At 25.4% G+C, this 23,836-nt stretch overlaps 2 protein-coding genes across 2 annotated transcripts; one reads left to right on the plus strand and one right to left on the minus strand.

Annotated features, from left to right (window-relative positions):
* Positions 1-555: 555 nt before the first annotated feature.
* On the plus strand, positions 556-12,187 carry LOC132929893 (histone acetyltransferase KAT2A-like). The gene is made up of 12 exons (XM_060995524.1): positions 556-804; positions 1,244-1,343; positions 2,020-2,189; positions 4,193-4,327; positions 7,737-7,870; positions 7,952-8,149; positions 8,218-8,312; positions 8,380-8,485; positions 9,520-9,646; positions 10,958-11,142; positions 11,624-11,844; positions 11,910-12,187. The coding sequence occupies exons 1-12, from the start codon at positions 691-693 to the stop codon at positions 12,026-12,028; spliced, it is 1,704 nt and encodes a 567-aa protein (XP_060851507.1). The 5' UTR covers positions 556-690; the 3' UTR covers positions 12,029-12,187.
* A 2,221-nt stretch (positions 12,188-14,408) lies between these two features.
* On the minus strand, positions 14,409-16,826 carry LOC132928897 (zinc finger MYM-type protein 1-like). Its single transcript, XM_060993842.1, has one exon. The coding sequence runs from the start codon at positions 16,824-16,826 to the stop codon at positions 14,409-14,411; it is 2,418 nt and encodes an 805-aa protein (XP_060849825.1).
* Positions 16,827-23,836: the final 7,010 nt, after the last annotated feature.

Genomic DNA, 23,836 nt, shown 5'->3' on the forward strand with positions numbered 1-23,836 from the left:
TTTCGGACGAACACAACGGGCGGCGTCGCGGAAGCTGCTCGTCTGCACAACTTGCGGAACCCTTCTCCAGCCGAGTCTAGCTAATCGTCAGTCTGCGCCAGACAGTCAGTCGCCCAGTCCACTGTCTATTTCGTACACGTACAAGCCGTACCCGTACTACTGCTATTACTGCTATTACTGCTATCACTACTTCTATCACTTCCGCCCGAATACAACTCTATAGCCTTTACACTGACACGGTCGCGGTCGCTACCGTTGACGTTTCGTTCGCGCGGCACGCGTTCGGTCTCCTTATCATAACATTCGTTATCTGTCGACGTAAATAGTACACCCATAGACTTCCGTGTTACGTCGCTTGTTGCGTCTCGATCGAGTACCTACCATCGTCTGCTGCAGGTGGTGGCGCGGTCGCATCACAACACCGTATACAGATCTACACCTTCAACCGAACGGCAAGTACCTATCTATAAATATTGTTGTTGTTGAAGTCTGAACGCTACTGATATCGTCTGATAATATTATTAATTGTTATGTGATTACCTATTAATAGTATTACAACCGCCGTACAACCGCGGTCGTCTGCAGAACCGTTGCGACCGGGTGCAGCGGAAGACGACGGAACGTTTGAATCAAAACAGCGCTGAGATAATATTATCGTTGCGAGGTCGTTACGTGACTGTACTCAGGAAGATGAGCGATATCGACGAAACGATTAAATCGTTCAGACAGCGTGAACAGCCGGTGGTGGTGATGTACTCCAGAATGGAGAAGCTGGCCAAGATCTCGAACTATATGCCGTGTCGGGTACAATAATTATATTACTACCTACATAATATAGAATTTTTATTATTTGGGGCGTGCTTAACGATTCACAATTTCGAGTCTGCACGCCGTGCCTTGTAGGTAAATAAAATATTTTTGAATTTATCGTACGTTGACTACCTATGTTATTGTATAAATTCCTTCTAGTCAACGTTTTGATCTAAACGAATTTCTAGCATTGGTAGGTATTAAATACAATGAAACTGCATTCTCATATAGGTATTCACTAAAGACTGAGCATACACTTTTAGCTAAATGTAAGATTAAATGCTTTTTAATAGTTAAATATATTTTTCATACACAATTACACAAAATGTTTCTGTGTTATAAGTGTTTAAATTATTGCATATAGCATATTGATGAATTATAAAACTACTAAACTAGGATTATTATTATTATTACATAATATTTAAATTTATAGATGTTAAGATGTGTCTGCCATGGATGGATTTGTGATGAGAAAACTAAAAAAGCATGGATGAATTCTCACTGTGCTAATGAAAATTGTAAACATGAATTATGTAAGTGTCATTATTGTAATGTCATTATATAATAACATTTTGTAAGTATAATAATATATAAACATATTATTCGGCTAAATTTTTTTTCTCCCTTTTTAATTATTACTTAGTTGCATACATTATAGGTATATTAGGTATGGATAAATAAAGTGAAACATAATGAATTAATTTTTAATGTGAAAGAATTAAGTAGGTAACTATTTACACAAATTACAAGAAATAGTTGAAATGTGTATAATTTATGTCGTATATTATCTTTTGGAAAATAGTAAAATCTATTTAAAAAAACATCAATTCAATATTTTTGTAAAAAGACTTATAGCAAACATGGAAAAATTACTCCTAGTTCTTAATGAAATTATTTATGAATAAATATCCACGAGACATAGTAGACAGAAATAGAAATTGCACAGATCGCAAATAATAATAGAGCCTATTGTATAATGATCTTTTCAAAATTATCAAAAATATTTTTATTTGTATTCCGTTTAAAATGAACGACTATTGCCATTTTGTGCATTTAAATATAATAATAATAATAATAATAATATTACTCACTGTGGTTTGTGATTATATTTAATGCATCATTTCCTCTTTTGCCCACAACTTTTATTTGATATGAAGTATGAACTAAGAATTTTTAATTATTTTTTGAATAATTAATTTTTGTATTTAGATGACCATGTCTCACATTTGGTAAATGCTTCAGAGAATATGTTAAATGCTTTGATAAGATTAATAAATGATTTTGAAAACATAAGAGATGAAATAGAATATCTATCAATGTTGCCTACTGATGTTGAAAGAGATTTTTTACTAAAGAAATGTAAAGATTTCATATATCATGTAAGTTAATTTTATTATGATAAGTAAATTGTTTTGTCAAGGTTTGGAATTTGAAATATTGTACTTTAATATGTCATTATAAATGAAAGTTATGGATCATGGTACTTTATTTATAATGATTTATAGTTGATGAATAAATAAATGTGATTATTATTAGAAATTGTTAAATAAATATTATTGGGTATCACAAACCATTATAACTTTTTGGTTATCAGAATTAAAAAATACAACAGTATATTTTGTTGTATTATTACCATGATATAATGCTTCTTCTTTTTTTTTTTTTTGTAATAACTCAATGCCATATAATACTATTAAGACTGATTCACAGCTATATTGTTTGTCATATCGCATTTTAATTGGCTGTTATAATCACTAAACACTACCAAGGTCTACTGTAAAATTTTCAGTTGGGCCTAGCTCAACTTTAAACTCAGCACAACAGACGATCTGGCTGTGAATCTGTTTTTAGCTTGTATATGATATTTATGGTAAAAATATTATATATATACAAGTAGTTTTTTATTTAATTCAAATTATTTTAAGTCAATATTCAACACATATATTTTCTAATAATTTAAAACTCTAATTTACAATTCACTCAAATGGAAATAAAAACTACTTGATATACTTGTATTAACTTGTCATTGGTATCGTAGTAAGCACTTTGTAAATCATTGGTTTAAATATTATTCGATTCCTATGGGACTAGTAATATCTTTAATCGACATCTTCCCAATTCAATTTAATAAATAAAAAAATCTTATAAATATTTCTTGATAACTTATCAACCTGTAAAGTTATTAATATCCATATTATAAGGTGTTCGTCTGTATGTCACTTCATACGTGTAGATACAGTATAGTTAGTGTAGTAATTAAAAAAGTATGTCACACCACTGGAACCAAGATGAATGATAATGTAACATTTTTATAGAAACTTAAGAAAATAATGAAAATAATATTTCACATGTATTTTAGGTAGAAAAATTGTTTTTATTTTTTTAAACTATTTAAGTATTTGAAATAATTCCTATGTTGAAAAAAATGTAGAATTATTTTTTGTAAGAATATAAAAATAAATAATTTAGTGTTAATTTTAATTTCCTATGTTAATTAAATGGAAAAATAGTGAGATAAGTGTGACTCAATACTAACGATAGAATGCCACATAACGATACCAATGATAAGTTAATTTTTTTCATTTTTTATGACAAAATAGACTGTAAGTAATTAAAATAAGTAAGTTTTAAATATTAAATTAACAAAAATTACTTTGAATTTTATTGAATAAAAATAAATTTGTTTTGTAGTTTCTCAATGTATGTATAAACGCTTAAAGTTCTATAATTCCAAATGTTGTTTACTTGTGTATAATGATTAGGGCTCGGAAGTTGATGCATTTTGCATTTTTTTTTTGGAACTTTTTAGACGATGCTTTCCTGGCCACAAATGTGTTTCATTAGCATGTGAATCTGATCTACTAATTTTTATTTTGTATTTTTTGGTGTTTATTACTTTTTAAGTCATTTTTCGATATTTTTAGGTCATTTTCCCACATTTTTAGTCATTTTTACTGATTTCACATTAGTTCACTTATTATTGTTTCTTGTCGATTGCCATTATGCCGATAACTTACTTAAAATTTTGAAATTACCACGGACTAAGATTAGTAACTATCCAATTTTATCTCACCTATTACAGTCGTCGTTATCGTGTTGTAATGAATATTATTGTACCTAAATTTTATTATTTTTTCGTAATATTTTCGAAATGCCGAAAATTAAAACTCGGTTAATGCTTGTCTACATCTACTATGTTTGTAATTTTTTTATTTAATTTTTAAGGACACTTTTTGTCATTTTTGAGTAATTTATAAGCTTTGATAAATGTATATAGAATTTTAAAGTAAAAAAAGTACAATTTAAAAAAAATCAACTTCCGAGCCCTAACAATGATTATTATTACATAATTTTTGATTTATTGTGTTTGTTTATGGTTTAGGAAATAAAGAATTTTATTAGTCCTGATTCTTTAATCTCATTCAATGATTCAATTGAAACACTGCCATTTGAGTCTCCAACTATAGTTGAGATTTTAAAGAACTTTTGCTTGTATAAGTTCTTACCTAATCTCTATGTAAGTCTTTAATAATATTATACGAAATAAAATAAGAGTATACTCTTGGTCATAACTGACAAATTAAAAAAAAAATAATTTAACAAAACATATACTTGTTTTCTATAAATATTAAATTAATAGATAAGTATATTAGATTATTTTTAATTAAATAACAACCTTCTAGTTAATTAATTATAATCAAATAATAATAACAGGTAGTATAATATTATATATTTTATTACAAAATTATTATAAACTATAAATATTTTATTTAATTAATAAATACTACAAAGTAAAATAATTTTTAAAAAATCTCATTTATTTTGGTATGTATATTTTTATTACACAGTCAATATGTGACATTTAACACGGGTCTGAACTCACTATCCCAAAAGTCTCATACTTTATCAACTGAGTTAGCTCTCCCATCACTTATATATTATAGCTTAACCTAGTTTTCTATGTTGCTACATAATTCTGTCTAAGGATTTAATTATGAATTTCAATGTATATTAGATAATATTTCTTAACCTAGTTTTTATTTCTAATTATGTTAATTTCATGAGGAAAGACATCAATCTCAGTTGTTCTTAACTTTTTTTGAATTACAGAATACTTAATACCTATTTTATAAGGTTTTCACGGAACACAGCAATAAAATACAACAGTAATTATATACATTTTTTAATATTTTTCTTACTGATTTTAACATTTTGGTGGAATACTTTTACCAAGTCCACGAAACACCAGTTAAAAACCACTGATCTATCTGATAAAAGTGAGCCCAGATAAATCGGTCAGAATTCATTGCAGAATACTAGCAGCATAGGATATTTCGTGATTTTTTTGTTATTTTATTATAAATGATATTACTTACCAACAAATATTATACTAGATAATTTAAAGAGTAGAATTAATTTTTAATTTGTTTTATGTATATTATTATTTATTTTAAGTGATAATATTATATCTAAAATTATTTGAATTTAATTGCCTTTATTATTTGATTATACTATACAATATATTATTTTAATTATAATTTTTCTTATTGTTATTTGATAACTATTAATTATAATGGTATAATAATTGGTAATTATTAATTAAGGCAACATTTTAATTCAAACCATACAATAAGAGGAAAAAATACTAGCATATATTCATTTTTAAAACTAAAATTTGTTAATTTAAGTTTATTTTGGATTGGTTTCTATCATACAAAAATCTTGTGGGCTGTGAAAATGTAGGTATCATGTGATCCTAATTTAATTATCATATAAGTTCATAAAATACTCAACATTATTGGCTATCCTAGGAATAAATAAATAAATATGAACACTAAACTTCTATTACTATAAATTTCTAAAAACGTCATAATAATTTATAAATAATGCAAAATTTTAGTGAATTATCATTTATTGAAATGTCATTGATTTTTATTATATCAACCATAATAATAAAAAAAAAAAATATAAAAAATCAAAGATTATTATAGCAACATAGAATACTAAATTAAGCTTTAAAGTAGTAAAAGATAGAAATATACTATAGAAGGTTCTTTAGCCATGACTGCTTAATGTAGTCACCAGTGGCGGATTTAAGGAAAAAATCTCAGGCGGCATATGATATAAAGGGCCCAATAATTTTGAATTGTCGTGAATACTAACTCGTAGAGAACTTTGCTCCCACCTTCCCACTTAAAACACAGTTAAACTAGATAGGCAATGAAACATATATGTATATAAAATAACAAATATAAAAAAAAATAAAATATTTCTTTAAATTTTCCAAACTTGATATAATTTCTAAATATCCTTATAAAAATTTAAGCTTTGACAATCAAAATTATCATTAAATTTAAACAAAAAAAAATTAATATTGTTAAAGATAATAATATAATATCTTAACATCTTGTACGACGTATAATAATAAATCTCTTTAGCTTATTACTTATGTAATTCAGTAATTGTAAATTGTCTTCTGGCTTTCTGTTCAGCAAATATTTCAACAGTTGTGTCTAGATTAATTTTATTTGCCACTGATCTTTCAATAAAATGTATACTTAATTCATTCAAGGTTTTTTCAGTTAAAGTGGCACAAAGATGTTCTTTGATTCTTTTTAAAGACCTTATTACTCGTTCTGCACTTTCCGTACTAACATGGAGTGTAAAAAAAAATCTTTAAAGATGCTGTGATTCGACGCCGTGATAACGTCGTTAAATACCCACGAAACAATATAAATAAGTGTGTGTATTTGATTGTATATAGGCAATATGTACAGGTACAAATATATTACACAGTATTATTATTACTAATTTCTTATTATTATCCTAATTATTACTTGATGTGCTACAATCTAAAACTTCAAAAATTTAAGAAATGACTAATTATACTTGAAAATTTTTGTTGAAATGAAAAGAAGTGAGGACTGAGGACTAGGACATTGGATCCGGGAACCTTTTCGGGTAGGGGCCCAGGGCCCCTGGCGTCAAATTTTTTTCCTGTTAAATCCGCCACTGGTAGTCACTGTATAAAACATCAATGTCAATAAAGTGCTTTTATATTAAGAGGATATCATATTCATCTAACCATGGCTAATTAACACAACAACAAATTTTACATTCAGAAGAATCTATATTTTGCTCTGTTGTTTTAATATCAGTGTAATTTTACCTTATATTAAAATTAATATTAAAAATATTATTCGTTTATAATTTTTATGATATTTTAATTTAGTAAGCATGTTATAATCATTTTAAAATTAACAAAAATTTGATATTCAATTCACTCAATATTAAATTTAATAGTAAAATGGGTTTTTTTATAACAATGTCGTACATTTATAAGAAAGAGACAACATATGTGGGTACTCTTAATTGTTATGACAATATTATCTATACTAGTGTTTCCCAAACTTTTTCTTTGCCATACTCTTTAATATTTAATTAAAAATAATAATAAATATTAATACTATTAATTTTATTTTCTGAACTAAACTTATTTACTCAATTAACATAAGAAATTACCTTGGTAAAATATAATTTAAAATTAGATATTTTTACAAAAATATAATTTTATAAGCTTATAATTTATAACTATTTCAAATTAGGTATATAAAAATATTTTATTGAACACTTAAAAATCATTTGATTAGGGATTTTAGTTGAGATTCTAAGTTTTGTGTTAAAGGAATAGCATATATAACGCTGAACACACAGTATCTTTATTTGAACATCATAATATTACTAGGAAAATATGCAAATTAATTGTAGCTTGTCATTATACTTTTAAATAAATTTTTATTAAAATTAAAACCTATCAACTCCGTGATTAAATATGATATATAATTAAAAATGTAAACTAAACATATTGGCTTTTTATTTTAAATATATATTAAATTATAGTAAAAATAAATATTAATATGTTTTAGCATTTAAAAGTTGCATTTAAAATCACTAAAATAATCTTAAAAAATTTTGATCAATGGATATGGTATACGCCTGAGGAGCTTCTATATTTTAATAAATTACAATACAACAACAGTTATGACTTTTATTATCAGAGGTATTTAATACACTTATTATTTTCTATTTGTAATATTGTTCCTACATAAATCTTAAAAATGAATTCAATGATATTTTTAAGGTACAAACAGAATTGCCTTACTCTTAATTCTGTTCAATCAATAGTGAAACCAAGTTATACAAGCAGTATGATATTTGGTCAGGATGTTTTAAGATACACTCTAAAAGTATTTAGAATATCTTTTGCCAAGTGGTGTCTGAAGAAATCTAAAAATTGTAGCTTCAGTAAAAAATGCTTATTCATCAAAATTTTGCCAAAGTGATTAAATTTAAAAATAAATATAAATAATAATATTGTGGTAATACATCATTTTATTTTTGATTTAGGTTTTTGGATTTACTAGAACAAGAAGTGTATACTGTTGATTCACCAATATGGAACCTAAATTATATGAATACCTCTTTACCAAAAAGAGTGTTAGGTATGCTATTTATTTTAGTAATACATATTAGTTACTTTTGTTACTTTTAACCCATTTTATATTTTAGATAATTTAAACTCAAAATTAAATGAATTGATTCAAAATCAATTAAATGCAGCTATAATGAATTCCAAAACACAGGGAAAAATATACAAAAATTGCTTAATAGATGGGTAAATATTATTCATAATTTTTATTTACAACTAGTAAACTGTCTTATAACTTGCTAGGACTGATATTATTATTATACATTTTAATTAAAAAAAAAAATATTGAATTATACAAGCTATATTAAAACATTACACTTAGTACCTACATAAAATAGTTTATTATTACTCAATGTATGAAATTTTAACTTTTTTTGTTACCATTGTCAAAATTTAACTTTTACCTTTAACTAAATATTTACATTTATATTAAATAATGTAAGTATTTCATTAGTTTTACATTTTAGAACGTTTGACTGATTATACTACTATCAACAATTAATCTTTTGTCGTTATTAAAGTACAAATAGACAAGACTCCATTATGTATACTATTATTACAATTTGATTAAAAATATCTGTATACAAGTGAATATGGTATTGGATGCAATTAACTATTATTTTCATTATTAAAAAAAAAAGAGAAAAATTAGTTACCGCTCTGCTGTATTGCTGGTGTGGAACGTACCTTATTATTGAGAAGTCACTGTAATTTTTGTGTTGAATTTTAATTCAACTGTTTAATATTCAGAAATAACTGCTTTTTTCTGGACAAAAGTCTTTCTGATTTTCTGGAATACTATGGCATACATCGTTGATATTTAAATTTGTCTTGAAAACTTTGTCCATAGTATGTAGAAGTTCAGATTATCCAGTTTACTAATTAAACTTGGATATTGTATTTATATTTTGTAATAGAAAATAAAATAGATACAAATTAAGAATTTGTCATAATATCAAATGATAATAAGTTTTAGATAATTAATTATTTTTAATATAAAAATATTATACCCAGAAATTAAGTTGTTTTAAATTAAACTGCATAATTATAAATTTGAAAAATGGTATTTAGATGTTAAAACATGTAGTGTATAATTAGCAGTTATATAAATGTATTACAATAGAAAATATTATGTTAAATCTTAAATATATTGTTTTTAATTTATTTAGACATAAATTATAAGTTTAGATAAAAATTGATTTTTTTATAAATGATTTTAGAGTTGTATTACATATACCAGACGGAAAATATAATTCAATGCCAAGTAATAATCATTTATTAATGGACAAACTTATTGATACGTTTGAAAATATTTATATTGATATTGGTCCCAGCACATCTTTAAAAGTAAATATTCTTAACAAAATAATTTTTTAGATATAATTAAAAGTGTTATGTAACTAACAATCAATTAGCCTATTTAACCTGGCTATTCTTTGCACTAGTTATATAATAGTATAATAATTTTAAGCGCATTGAATCAAAGAAGTATTGCTGAGATTAGACATTAAAGATGTTAACATAAAAAGTTTATTTTCTCATAAGACTAGTGGTAGTAACAGCATATTTATGAGGTTGGGGATTCAGAGAATGAAAACTCATACATTGACATTTTTTTTATTTTAAAAATATTGATTCATAGATGAGTATTTTGTAATACTACATAAATGCAAGTCTTGTAATACTTGGAGATATTTTATCAATAAATGTCAAATAAAAATAATAACTAATGATCAAATGGTCATATTGGTTTGAATAAAATGAATGTTATAAATGTATATACTATATATTAAATAGATAAAATATATTATTTTATTGAAGTAAAACATATTAAACCTTCCAGATGATCTGTTATATTTATTTATTTGATGGTATAATTTATAATACATAGTATTGGTATAGCATAGGCATTAGCGAGACGCTATAAAAGAAGAAGTTAAAAGTATGTAATCATAAAAATATAAAACATAATATATTATTAAGTTTAAAGCAAAATATAGTAAGGTGGTCGAAAACTAAAAAAAATTATTAAGTTAGCAGAGCATATTAGTCATATAATTATTGTGTTTATAGAAGGTGGGGTGCAATAATCTTATGGAGTATGTATGTATCTAGCGCCAACTACGCTGCTAGGTAAGAAGGGAAGAAATAAATTAAGAATCTACGTCAAAAGGGTATGAGGCAAGGGTAGGAATGCCTATTGTCTAAAATAGAGCATAGTGGAGTAGTTAAGAGGTGGTTAGAGATTATAAGAATAAAAGTGAAATAAATGATTGATTTTATTAACCAACGACCAGATGTGACCAATGATCACATTAGGTAAGCTCATTATAGTATATTTAACTCATTAGTTGAGTAACCTATTTAAAATAATACCTAATATATCATTGATTTTATATTATTAGTATTTATAATCAATATTCAATGCTAATACCTACTATATATTTTACTATTCATGATTATTGTACTTTACTATAAAACATACAAATTTATAATAACAAGAAGTAATGTAATTACAAATTATACATACCTAAGCTATATTATCTCCAACCAATATTTATTTTTTCAATGTTTTCTAAACTAGTTATTAAATCTTAGTTATTTAATATTCACTACGTTTGAAGTTTAATTACTAATTTTTTATTAAATTATTATTAGGGTTTTATAACAGACCAGAATAAATATCAAACTCAAGCAAACGGCTTAGGAATAGAAATGATAGTATTTGATTGCGAGTCAAATTTTACAAAATGTGTGTTATGCCGCAAAAAGTTAAGAAATATGTACCATACTCGGTTGCCGAGGCTTCCAGATATGTATATTGCAAGATTGGAAACAGATAAGTTAGTATATTGTTACTTCTATTAATTTTTTTTTTTCTATTAAAACTTATTACTTTAAAAATCCCCTAGTTAACTTTATTTTTAGAAGATAGCTAGACTATTAGTTACTAGTATCTATTTTCAGTATTTAAAAATTAGATGGCTGATGAGAAATAAAACCATTAAAACTTAAGTTTAATTAAATATATTCTGTATAGTTAATTGATTATTTGTTCAATCTACATTAATTATCCATCATAATTATAAGTTTAATGATTATTTTTGAAAGAAAAAAGGAAAACAATTTTTAATGCATATTTTTCTTTTTCTTTTTGAAATTAATAGTGCTTATTATCGTGTTCTTCATTGCTAAAAGTTTTGAAGCCTGTTTCAGGCTGATAAAACAGTACATATAAACAATTATTTTTAAAGTCGTTATTCATTCAAAGTTAATTAGTCTATTGTTATATTAATATTTATGTATGTAATTGTTTGTAATTAGACAAATACAAACATTGGCTATGTTGGAAGACGGTGTTCCTGTTGGTGGTATATATTTCTGCACATTCAACTCTCAAGGTTTTACTGAAATAATATTATGCATGTTCAAAGTCGATTTACATGTTAACGGATATGAATCGCGTATAATGAATTATTTAAAGGACTATCATACTCAACATAATATATGGAATTTACTGGTTTATGCTGATAAAGAAACATTTGGTATGGCTTATTAAGTATAATACCTGATAATTTATATTTAATTATAACATTTTATTTATTTTTAGAATATTTTAAAAGTCAAAAGTTTAGTTCAGAAGTGAAAATCTCAAAGACAAAATATAATAAATATATAACACATTATGAAGATTCCAAGTTGATGCATTGCAATCTAAAGAAGAAGTGAATAATAGCTTAAATTATTATATTATATAGGTAGGCGTAGGAAAATAATTCTAATGAATAAAATACATCTCTCCAGATCAAACACTCCCTCCCCTAATATTCTTCCAAAAAAAATATATATTTATGCTGAATATAATTGATTTAATAGTGATTGTTTTAATGAGTGTTAAAAAAAATGTATTATTAATTTAAAAGATATTTTTCTTGGTTTTATAGATACAAGTTAGATAATTATGTATAATATATAAGCAGCATTCTGTTTTTAAAACTTTTATTTTTAATATCGGTTTTAAAAATTAAAAATTGAACATGATCAAATTTATTTTGTTGAAAACAATTTTAACAGCTGTGTTCAAAAATTTAAAGCTGATACTACTGATTACATTTATGATTTATGAAAATATTTACTTTCTTTAGAAATAATTTTTTGCATAGCAAACTATTTATTCAAGTATTTTTAAATTCTATGTCAAATGAAAAGTTTAGAATTGTTTGAGCCATTTGAGGTTGAGTGGAATCAGGTATTATTTATTTGGATGATTTCATTAAAAATCATAGTTTTACATTGATGTTGCTGGTATGTTAAAGACTTGAAAGAATTATGTTTTTTTCTGTGGTCAATTATAAATATTTAATCAAACATAAGATTATTAAAATTTAATTAAATGTTTTTATTGTAAGAATAAGAAGTTTTTTTGATGTTTCAGTAATGTTTAGAAAAATGTAATAACCAATTTAAAGCTAAGTTTATGTTTAGATTTAGGCAATTTAAAGGTTTTATATTAAGAATTTTCCTTGTTCAACGTTTAGGTCAATTTGATATTGGTTTATCACTTAATTAAAAAAAAAAAATGCTCTAGCTAGTTACATAATAAGATTATTGAAATTATAACTTTTTTAAGTTATTTCAGACTTTAAGTTCTATTTTTGATTACATTTTAAAAATGTATTTGTTTGTATAGTATCCTAATCAGGGGCGGCTTGTTATAAAAATACTAAGAGCGATTGCTCCTGCTCCAAAAATGGGGGAAAAAAATGTTTTAAGTTTAACAGGTTTATTTGTAATTAATAACAAAAGATTGATCATTCAAGTAAAAAATAAGTGTGTTTATATCAAAAATTGTAAAAGTTAATGAAAAATTTAATTAAAGAAGAACCTAAAAATATTACATTGGTCCTAGTAAATGTAGTTGGTGGATGGGTGGGTTGTTTAGAAACTTGTTCCTTGAGTTATGAAGACTCAAGTCGCCATTGATCCTAATCTGGTTAATTTTAATTTTTAACAGTCAATGATCATACATAATGTATAACCTTTATACAAAATTATGTTTTTTTCACAATGCTTATATTATATTTTAACTATTGGCTGTTCAAACTTAAATTAAATAATTAATATTATATTAAAATATATATTAACTTAATACAATTTTTTTATTTTCTAAATTGTGTGTAATCACAATACTTATATTATAAGCTAAGATATATTGCATATTATAATGTTTTAAAATGTTTTAATTTATTTAACAAATAATGTTTTATCACAATATTTATATTATAAACTATTAACTAAGCTATATTATATATTATAATGTTTGAAATTATTGGGTGTGCTAATAAATAATTAATATTACATTAAAATATATATAAGCTTAATACCATTTATTTCACAAATAATGTTTTATCACAATATATATTTATATTATAAGTTAAGCTATATTATATATTATAATTTTTAAAATTATTGGGTGTGCTAATAAATAATTAATATTATATTAAAATATATATAAGCTAAATACCATTTTTTTATTTTTTAAACAATGTGTAATTACAATACTTAAAATAAGCTAAGATATATTCAGTGGCGGATTTAACGATCGTTTAATTGGCAAATGCCAACGGGGTCCCCTCCTAAATTGTGTACTGATGCCCACCTAAATTATAAAGTTAATTTTTAATTTTGACTAAAAAATAAAATGAATTTTGCAAACTTGAATATAATTTACCATTTATTGAACTAATAAAGTAATAACTTATACACGTAAATCCAAATTATTCTACATTTGGTTACTACTAAATTAATATTGGTTATTTCAGCAATTTTATAAAAATAAGCGTAAGTTTGTTACTCAGGGCCGGATTTAGGAATGTGGGGGCCCTGGACCCATCATTAGAAGTAGATATTTTTTTCGATTACATAATAATATATTTAATAACCAAAATTCCAAATAACTAGAATTTTGGTTAGGAAAAAACAATGATTTGTTGTAATGAAACAATAAAGATAATAAATAAGCAAATTGCATTTATTAGATTATAATATGTACTATCAATCATCATAATATATGTACAGAACTTAAATAATAATTGTTATAATAATATATTCATATGATCACTTTGCGAGATTTTGTTGCCGCAAATTTTTCAACTACTTGAGAAAAATCTAATGATCTAAGTATGTCACTTTCAATACTTAACAATGCAAGTTCTGATAGTCGTCTTTGTGTCATCGAAGTTCGTAGTCGGTTTTTTATTAACTTCATTTTTGAAAATGATCGTTCTCCACTACAGTTGGACACCATCAAAACCAAATATATACGCAGTACTACTTCTATATTAGGAAATGTACATTGTAAATTATTTTCCTCAATAATTCTGTATAAAAACATTTCCCATTGCTCATTATCTTTACGTGTTTCTATATATATTTTTACAAATGAACCGAACTGTATAAGTTCGTTACCGAGTGAAGATTCTAAATCTTTAGGATAAATGCTAACAAGATAATTTGCAGCAGATTGTAGCTCAGAAGTTTCTAATTTTTCAATTTTATTTAAAAAACCAAAACGTTGACAAATTGTTTCATAAGCACCTATTCTTTCGGTTAATGATACTATCAATTGATCAACTACTGAAATAAAGCTTTCTATTCTAAATTTTTCTTTTGGTGATAACTTGGTTGTTGCTGTTTGATTACTATTTAATGAACCTAGTCTTACATTTTTTTTCCGATTATGAATTTGCGCATAATCTTTTGATCCTGACATTTCTTTTGCTTTTTCTTCGTATTCTTCATATTTATTTCGTATTTCTCGAACAAATGATAAAAGAGAATTAAGGGCATTTACAGCAGTTTGAAGAACTATTTTCGGGTCTTGTAAAAGATGGCTTGTTAAATCAAATCTCTCTAAAATATCATTCCAAAAAATTGCATAAAATGCCACTTCAAGTTGACACATTGATTCATAAAGTTTTTTGGATTCGATTTTAACAATTTCTTTTTGATCAAAATCGTTTGAAATTTCTACTAAAGCTTCTTTTATATAATCATAACCAAATACAACAGCTTTTGTTGCATCTGCACGACATGACCATCGGGTTTCATTCAAATTCTTTAAAACGTAAACACGTTTATTTTTATCTATGCAAGCTAATTTTTTTGTTAAAAGTGAATAACGTATGGGAGTTGCAGTAAAAAACACGTAAAGATTTTGTATGAAATCAAAGAAACGAATAGCTGCAATACACGAGTTGGCTGCTGTTTTCCCAACTAAATTTAACGAATGACCACAACAAGGAACAAATTCTGCGAATTCATTTTTATTTTTAATTAAGGCTTGCATACCTTGATATTTTCCACTCATGTTTGCCGCATTGTCATATGATTGACCACGGCAGTCAATCAATTCAATTTCATGATGGTCCAAAAATGTAATGAGAGTATTTGCCATTTCAATGCCAGTGTGGCCACAATTTGGTACAAATGTTAAAAATCTTTCTACTGGATTCATTTTTTCCATATAGCGTACTACTATAGTCAATTGATCTATATGTGCTTCATCGGGAGTAGAATCTACAGATACCGAATAATATTTTGATTTTTTAATTCTTGTAATTATTTCGCCTAATACTTCTTTAGCCATAAGATCAATTAATTCTTCACAAATAGTTGATGAAAGGTAATTTGTGTGACCACTTTTTTTATTCGCATGATCTTTTATATGAGCTGACAGAAATGGATCAAACTCCGCCACTAATTCAAGAATTCCAAGATAATTTCCATTTCTTGGTGAACCAATTATTTCGTCATCTCCTCTAAATGCTAAGCCACGTTCTGAAATAAATTTGATCGTGCTAATTACTCGCTTTAGAACTTGGCGCCAATAGGAAGATATTTCTGCTATCTGTTTTTGAAGTTGTTGATCTAGACAATCATTTTCTCTCGCTCGATGATTTATTGCAATAATTGCTTCAAGATGATGTTTTGATGTTTCATGTTGGGATAACTTTTCAGCTGCATGCTTCCAATCACAAAATCCATCACTAGATAACTTTCCATTTTTTGTCCCTAATAGTTTGCAAATATAACAATACAATTTACCAGTAATTGGAGAGAAACATAGCCAATTACGATTAATAACTTCTCTATTTTTAGTTATCCGTTTGAAAAAATGTATAGAACATTTTCTAGTATTATTTGCAGAGCGATCAACCCGATTTTGTAGGAAAGATTTTGTTTCTAATAACTTTTCATCGCAGTTTTGCAAGTTTGTAGAACCTTGTTTTATCCAGTATTTTATCATTTCATTAGTAGAATTTTGAGGCCAAATACCAACATCATTTTTAAAACCAATAAAAGAGTTTGAAATTTCGGGTTCTACGATGGGTTCATTTTCTATAATATTGGTATTTTTGGCATTTAATTCAAGATGTTCAGAATCATCATTTGATTTTTTTTTTTCTATAGATGAATTATTCTCCGCTGTTGAGCTAGACTGTTGAATTACTACATTTTCACACATAGTTTCATTTTCTTTGGAGGTTAAAATTTCAACATTTTCATTAGTAATATCATTATTTAAAACATTTGTTAACTGCCTCGAAGAAGAAAAATAGTTGGTCAGTTTTGGAATTTGGGAAATAACTTCTTCTATCTGTTTATCACGTTCTACCTTCAATTTTCTTTTTTGTGCACCAGAAGTATATATACGAGGTTTTGTATGACGATCGTTCATAATTTTGGTTAACGAAGAATTTATGACTATAATAGAGTAAAAGATATTTATATTTTTTTATTAATTATATAATAATTAATTGACGATTATAATTTATAATATATAATAATTAATAATAATTAAATATTTTAATAATATAATATAAATATAATTACGTTAAAGTGAAACGTTTTCACAATAAACTACATCTCAATCCGACGACGACAGAAACTTAATAGAATTTGATAATGTACAAATTAAATAAAATACGAGACACAAATTTCATTAAATCGATTCGAAATTACTTAGAATATTTACAAAATACACATTTAAGTATTCAGTGTATGTTTCAATCTGGTAGGATTATTATTTTAAAAATAACAATTAAATAACTAATATCGACGAAAAATCGTCAAAATTTAATTTGTCTTGTGTGAATTTCTAACTTTTTTCGCGTATTTGCGGTAAAAAATTTTAATCATTGGAAAGAGGAAGTTCTGGAAAGTCTTAGATTATATTTTCAAGTCTTTACTTAATAATAATATACATATAATACAATAAATAATAATACATTAAACTAACCTGGATAAATATCACGATCAAAATATTATACCAAAATATACTAGCGTGGTTGAAGAGTGTACACGTCTACTGCATCAAATATGAAGGTACAAATGAAATCTTTATCTACGTTATCGTCGGCTATCGCATATTTTTATTTATAACTTAATCGGTACGTATTGTTGTATTTATCTACAACAGCGGCTAGGCGGCTTGCTACACAAGTTGTATGTGTATATTTATAACTTGTTTTTTTTTTATCAATATTTAAAACCATACCAAATTACGAATATTATTCAATCGGGATTATCCTATGCTATACATGTCCATAATAATCGATTTTAAATTTATATTTGTAAACTCGCAACTTATTTTTATGAATTTATAATATACACAAGTATATTAATAATAAGATTTATTTATATATTTATGACAGTATCAACGATTAAACATTTTTATTGAAGTTGTGGTTTTATCTATTTTTAAAATATTATATTATCCCGTTTTATATTTAAAAAAATTCCACTGAGAAGAGGCCCTTATTTTGTGGGGGCCCGGGGCCCGGGGCCCCCTGGGCCCTCTCCTAAATCCGGCCCTGTTGTTACTGATAATTTTGTATGAGGCCCCACTCATGGATTTGCTGGCTTTATTTGAACCCTTTAAGGACCATCCAACTCAAAAAATCAATAATTATTTTATTATCGTATTAAATATAATAGAGTCTAACTAAAGACAATGATAAAACTAAAATTTGTTTATGACTATTTGTTCGCTATAGTTACGGTGAATTTTGACATTGCGCATAACGTCAGTTACAGTTTAACTTAAAATAACTGCGAATAAACTTATTTTTTTTCAAATGAACTAATCAAATGTATTTAAGAGTATCTGACTCATAATCTTTTCATTTGTATAATTATATTATTTTTTGGTTTAATATTTTAGAAAAAAATAACACTTAAATAAATTATGTTATGAATTTACCATATATTCACTGCAGTAAACGTGTCTATCATCCAAATTCACTGTAACTAGCAAACGGATTGTAACAAACAAATTTTAGTGGTATCATTTTTTTTTCAAAGTGTGTACAATAATTTAAGCCAAAGAAAATTTTTTGAGTTTGAATAGTTGGATGGTCCTTTAAATATGCCACTGGATATATTGTATATTATAATGTTTGAAATTATTGGGTGTTAATGTGTTATAAAAAATAATTAATATTATATTAAAATATATATAAGCTTAATGCAATTTTTTTATTTTCTAAATAATGTTATATCATAATTCTTATATATTATTAACTAAGTTATATGGTATATTATAAATTTTAATTTATAATGTTTGAAATTACTGGGTGTTATAATAAAAAATTAATATTATCATTGAAAGAAATATGTTAAATAATAATACAGACATTTCGGATAAAATAATAATAAACTGTAATATATATTATATAATATGAATGTACCTAATTGTAATAGATGTAATATACATCTACATATATATGAAGGCAATGGGTAACGTAGCTTGACTACTCAAAAAAAAGGTGTGTCCCTCCCACGAATTCATTGTCTTATCCGCAAATAAAATTTGTCATATAACCATATAAGCATTAATTTTTACTTTAATTATGTATAACAATACTTAAATTATAGCATGCAATCTTATATAACTAATTATATTAAATGTTATAGAATATTATTTAATTTCAACAATTATATTTCAAAAATATATATATTATATAAACTTATTCCATTTTTTTTATTTTCTAACTAATGTGTTATCACTAAAGACCGGATTTATATGCATTTTAAATTGTAAAATATGCATGCAAACATGCACTAAAAAAGTCAAAATTTGCAAGGAAAAAATGCAAAACATGCAAAATAAAATTTCAATTTTATATTTTATTAAATTTTTCATAAACAAAAAGTGACATGTATAATATATTACAAAAATGTAATTTTTTGTTAAATTGTAATTCAAAAATATTTTATTAAAATTAAATAGTAGATAGTACATTGGTGATATAAATAGGTAATTGGTGTTAGATAAAATAGGTAAAGCCATGTCTCCACTATAAGACCCGTACAACCAATCTATGGAACTATTTTTAGCATCCGAATATTCTTTGAGACATAAAATATTTGATATTATATAAGCGTACCTATGATGTGAGTTTTTTTTATTGTTAGTTGTATATTTGTGCGGTTTGCAAAAATATGCAGAACATGCATTAACGTCAGAATATGCAAAAAGATAATACAGTATAAAATTTTGATATTTAATCAATCAAGTAATGATTTGTGGATACCATTGACTGCATGTATATGATGTTTAGCAACATGCATTTTATGCAAAATCCAGTCTTTAGCTTATCACAGTTCTTATATCATAAGCTAAGATTTGTATGTTACAAATGTTACAATGTTTTAAATTATTGAATGTTATAATAAATAATTAATAAAGTTACACTTAAGTGTATTAATATGACTGTTTTACAATTCATGCATATAAAAGATTCAAAAAAAAGAAGCATAGCACATGCATTCATTTTTTATGTGTTACATACACATAACATACCGAGTTAGGTGTGTATTTATCGTATTATTAGAACTTTTTTGTTGTCTTTAATAAAATTATTAAATTAGAAAGTATATTCAAATTTTTCATGGTATTATTTAAATTAAATAATATACTACTTGTTTACTTGTAGGTTTTTTAATACAGTGAGTTCCGCTTAATGTGATCACTGCTTTATAGAATCAATCGTTTATTGGAATCAAAATTGAAAATCCCAAACCAGTTCTTATGTTATTAATGTTAAATTAACCTTTTATTAAAATCACTGAGTACCGGATAATTGAATAATTTTTAAGAACATTTTTATCGTTTTAATGGTATTTCAAATTTCACTAAAAAGAAACAAGAATTGTTTTAAAAGTTAAAAGGAGCTATTCAAAAAAATTTCAAAAACTATACTTTTCAGTTGCTCCAAAAGTTATAGGTACAATATGTACATACATTATTATTTATTTATTTTTAAATAATTAAAAATCATGTAGATATAAATTATTTTATTAACTAAATATGGATTTTAATTTCAGGCTAGTATGAAAATGAAATTAGTAGATTCTCAAGTACAATAAAAAATAGATAGTTTTTTTACTTTATTTTATTTTAATCTAATTTTAAACATACATATAAATATAAACTCATCAATAAAAAAAAAAAAATGTTTTATGGAATCAACCAGTTTATAGAATCAAAATGATTTGAACCAATTTGGTCTCATTGAGCAGAACTCACTGTATTTTAATTTTAAAGTGAGTTTTGAGTAAATGAAATACAATATTGAAAATTCAGAGTGTAAAGGTATGTACGTGTGTTACACAGAAATAATAAATGCATCTAAAGCATCCTCTATTTTTCTTTTTTAATGTATTTTAATTTATTGGCAAATGTTAAATAATTAACTATTTTACATATGATTAACTAGATACTAAAAATAAAATGTGTTTAAAATATTTTATTAATTTTTAACATCATAATAATCATTTCACATTGACTAATGATTATTTAGTTAGTATAAGGTCAACTAGGCCAAGTTAGCTAAAATTATTTATTTAGCTACAACATTAAGGTATAACAGCTTGACAGTCACAATTAATAGTTAAAATTAAGTTGTTAACAAAAAAAAAAAAATATTCTGTATAGATTCAAAAAATAATGATGACCTACTAATCTAATTACTTTATAATTATATATTTATACACACAGCCAATAGCTAGATAGGTTTGTATTAATATAACGATTACTCTTTTATTAATTATTATTAACTATTATACTACTAGAAATATAAAAAACATAATAAACATGAAAAAAAAAGGATGAGCAAGTGGGTATCGCTTTGCTGTATAGTAGAGATGAAGAATAGGTCACTATAATGGATGTGTTAAATTTGAATACAATGACGGGTATCATTGTATACGAAAAACGATTCTGAGCGGAGATGATTATTGTCAGTCTAGGATAATAAGTAGGATATATTATATTATTATACCTATATTTAAATTTAATATATAGTTATTTTACGTGATTTGGTATAAAATTTAATTTCACACGCTCATAAAAAATTTTCTATTATGAAAATTATATTATTATTATTTATTTAATACTTTTAAAATTTTATAGGAAATCAAAAATAAATACATTTGTGTTCAATTGATAGTATATTATGACGATTTTTGTCTTGCAAGTCGCATTATGAAAATAAATGACAACTCGCGTCACAGAATATAATATGAATATAATATAATATAATATTAAAAAAACTGGTATTGTTTCTAGAAAGAGCACATATTGCGACGACGTTTATAGTAGGTACACGACAGTCGACAATATTACAAATATCGATTATTTACATATAACTAACACGCCATAAGAATTTAATCAATCAAAAATAATTTACATACAGTCAACAGATAATATTTACACGGATGCGTGTGGTGGTTGGTGACAAAATGTCAAAATATAGGATATAGGTCGCTGATACATGGTTATTAGGTAAAGTGGTGCGTGGGCCATTATAGCGGCTTATTGATCTCAACAAATATGTATTGTTATAAACATAATTTGCTGTTGTTTTTAATAATATACATCTAATTAATCGTATGCTACCTATAAAACAAATTACTTCATTTAATGGGTGCTATAGATGAGTTAAAGAATTCTAGTCCTCTACACAAGCGTTGGTTTTAAAGGTAAATCATTTAATTTAATAATGACATAGGTAATGTTTAATAATATAAAATATTTATAATAACAATAAACTACTTATATTGTTAGTTATTACTATATCGTTTTTTTAAATTAATTTTCGTTTAATATGCTAATAAGTGCCGAAATGTAAATTGTTTTACTATAATATAGTCTGTGGCATGTTTATTGAAAACTTTATCCCTTCGGGACATAAAAACCCCCTATATTAGCCATAAGCTGTTTCGCTTATATTATCATCAGCTCCCATGACCCTTTCCCTTTTCTGGCTTATCCAGATGAAGTTTACCTGGATTGACGTTGGGTCTTGGGTGGAGGTGTACGTTGTCGTCGGCGTAGTGTGTGCGTCAGAATGCCTCGTATGGGAACTCGCCAAATCCTGAACAGCCTTCGCGGTCTCCTTAACGACGGCCGCGGTTGTTATAGGAACAGGCCGATCAATAATGATGGATAAACAAAGTTGTTTTTACATTATCCCTATTCCGCAATAAGCACCCCAATTCCCGGGACGACACGTGCCAGCGTTCGTATAATAGTATATTGTGTTACCAGTGCTCGAATTGGGGGGGGGAGCTCCCCTTCAAAATTTTATTTATTTTAGCGTACACAGCTTCTTGTATTTTTAATTAAACGGCACGTCCCCCATATAAATCATTATTGAAAAACGCTTATATACTACATAATTTAAACAAAATATGTATAATAAATTGTATATTTCATTAATGATAAAAAATCAAAAGATATAAGATAATTATTATAATAAAGGGTTACAGCTGCTAATAATATTTATATACTTATATAATATATACCTTACCTATATACTTGAGCCTTATGTTGTATCACAGAAGGACAAACGATGTGCTGTGATGAAGTTAACTGCCCTAAGCGACAAAATAACGAAGAGAGCCATTCATATTATATAGAGCTATGGAATATATTAGAAATTTAAATAATTATAGTTTGTATTTCAAATAAATTAAAATATTTGTTTTTAATTAATAGTAATTATTTATTGTTGTTGTGTACATTTTGTATAGTTGTAATGTTTTTTTGATTATTGTCGATAATACTATTTGGGGGAGGGGGCTTTTCCCTCTACGATGTCCATTTCACGAAAAGTAGTTATTCATATAGTGTAAATTAAAAAAAAATTTCACAAAGTGATGTAGATATAATGATGGATATTAAATACATTTCTGTTCAATTGATTGTATATTTGTATCTATTTATCCTATACCGTTTTAAATGAAATTTGATTGATATATAACTATATAAGATATATTATAGTATTGCTTTTTAAAAATAATTTTATAGGTATACTGTAATACTGTATATCTCTGTATAATTGCTCAAATAATGAAATATTTTCTATTATCAAGTCTAAATAGTAAATATTGGTCAATATGTCATACTGTCATAGAAAGTATATGTATACTTAAATTTTAATTTACTTGGCTTGTTATATCCTATAAGCT

The sequence above is a fragment of the Rhopalosiphum padi genome, chromosome 4, assembly GCF_020882245.1.
Source record: "Rhopalosiphum padi isolate XX-2018 chromosome 4, ASM2088224v1, whole genome shotgun sequence".
In the NCBI taxonomy this organism is placed as follows: Eukaryota; Metazoa; Arthropoda; class Insecta; order Hemiptera; family Aphididae; genus Rhopalosiphum; species Rhopalosiphum padi.

What these genes read in the sequence shown, in the direction of transcription:
- LOC132929893 (XM_060995524.1), top strand. Translation starts at nt 691, where the DNA reads ATGAGCGATATCGACGAAACGATTAAATCGTTCAGACAGCGTGAACAG. An exon ending in CGAACTATATGCCGTGTCGG is followed by an intron (nt 805 to 1,243) that starts GTACAATAATTA and finishes TTAAATTTATAG; the next exon opens with ATGTTAAGATGTGTCTGCCA. An exon ending in GCAAGATTGGAAACAGATAA is followed by an intron (nt 11,143 to 11,623) that starts GTTAGTATATTG and finishes GTTTGTAATTAG; the next exon opens with ACAAATACAAACATTGGCTA.
- LOC132928897 (XM_060993842.1), bottom strand. Translation starts at nt 16,826, where the DNA reads ATGTGTGAAAATGTAGTAATTCAACAGTCTAGCTCAACAGCGGAGAAT.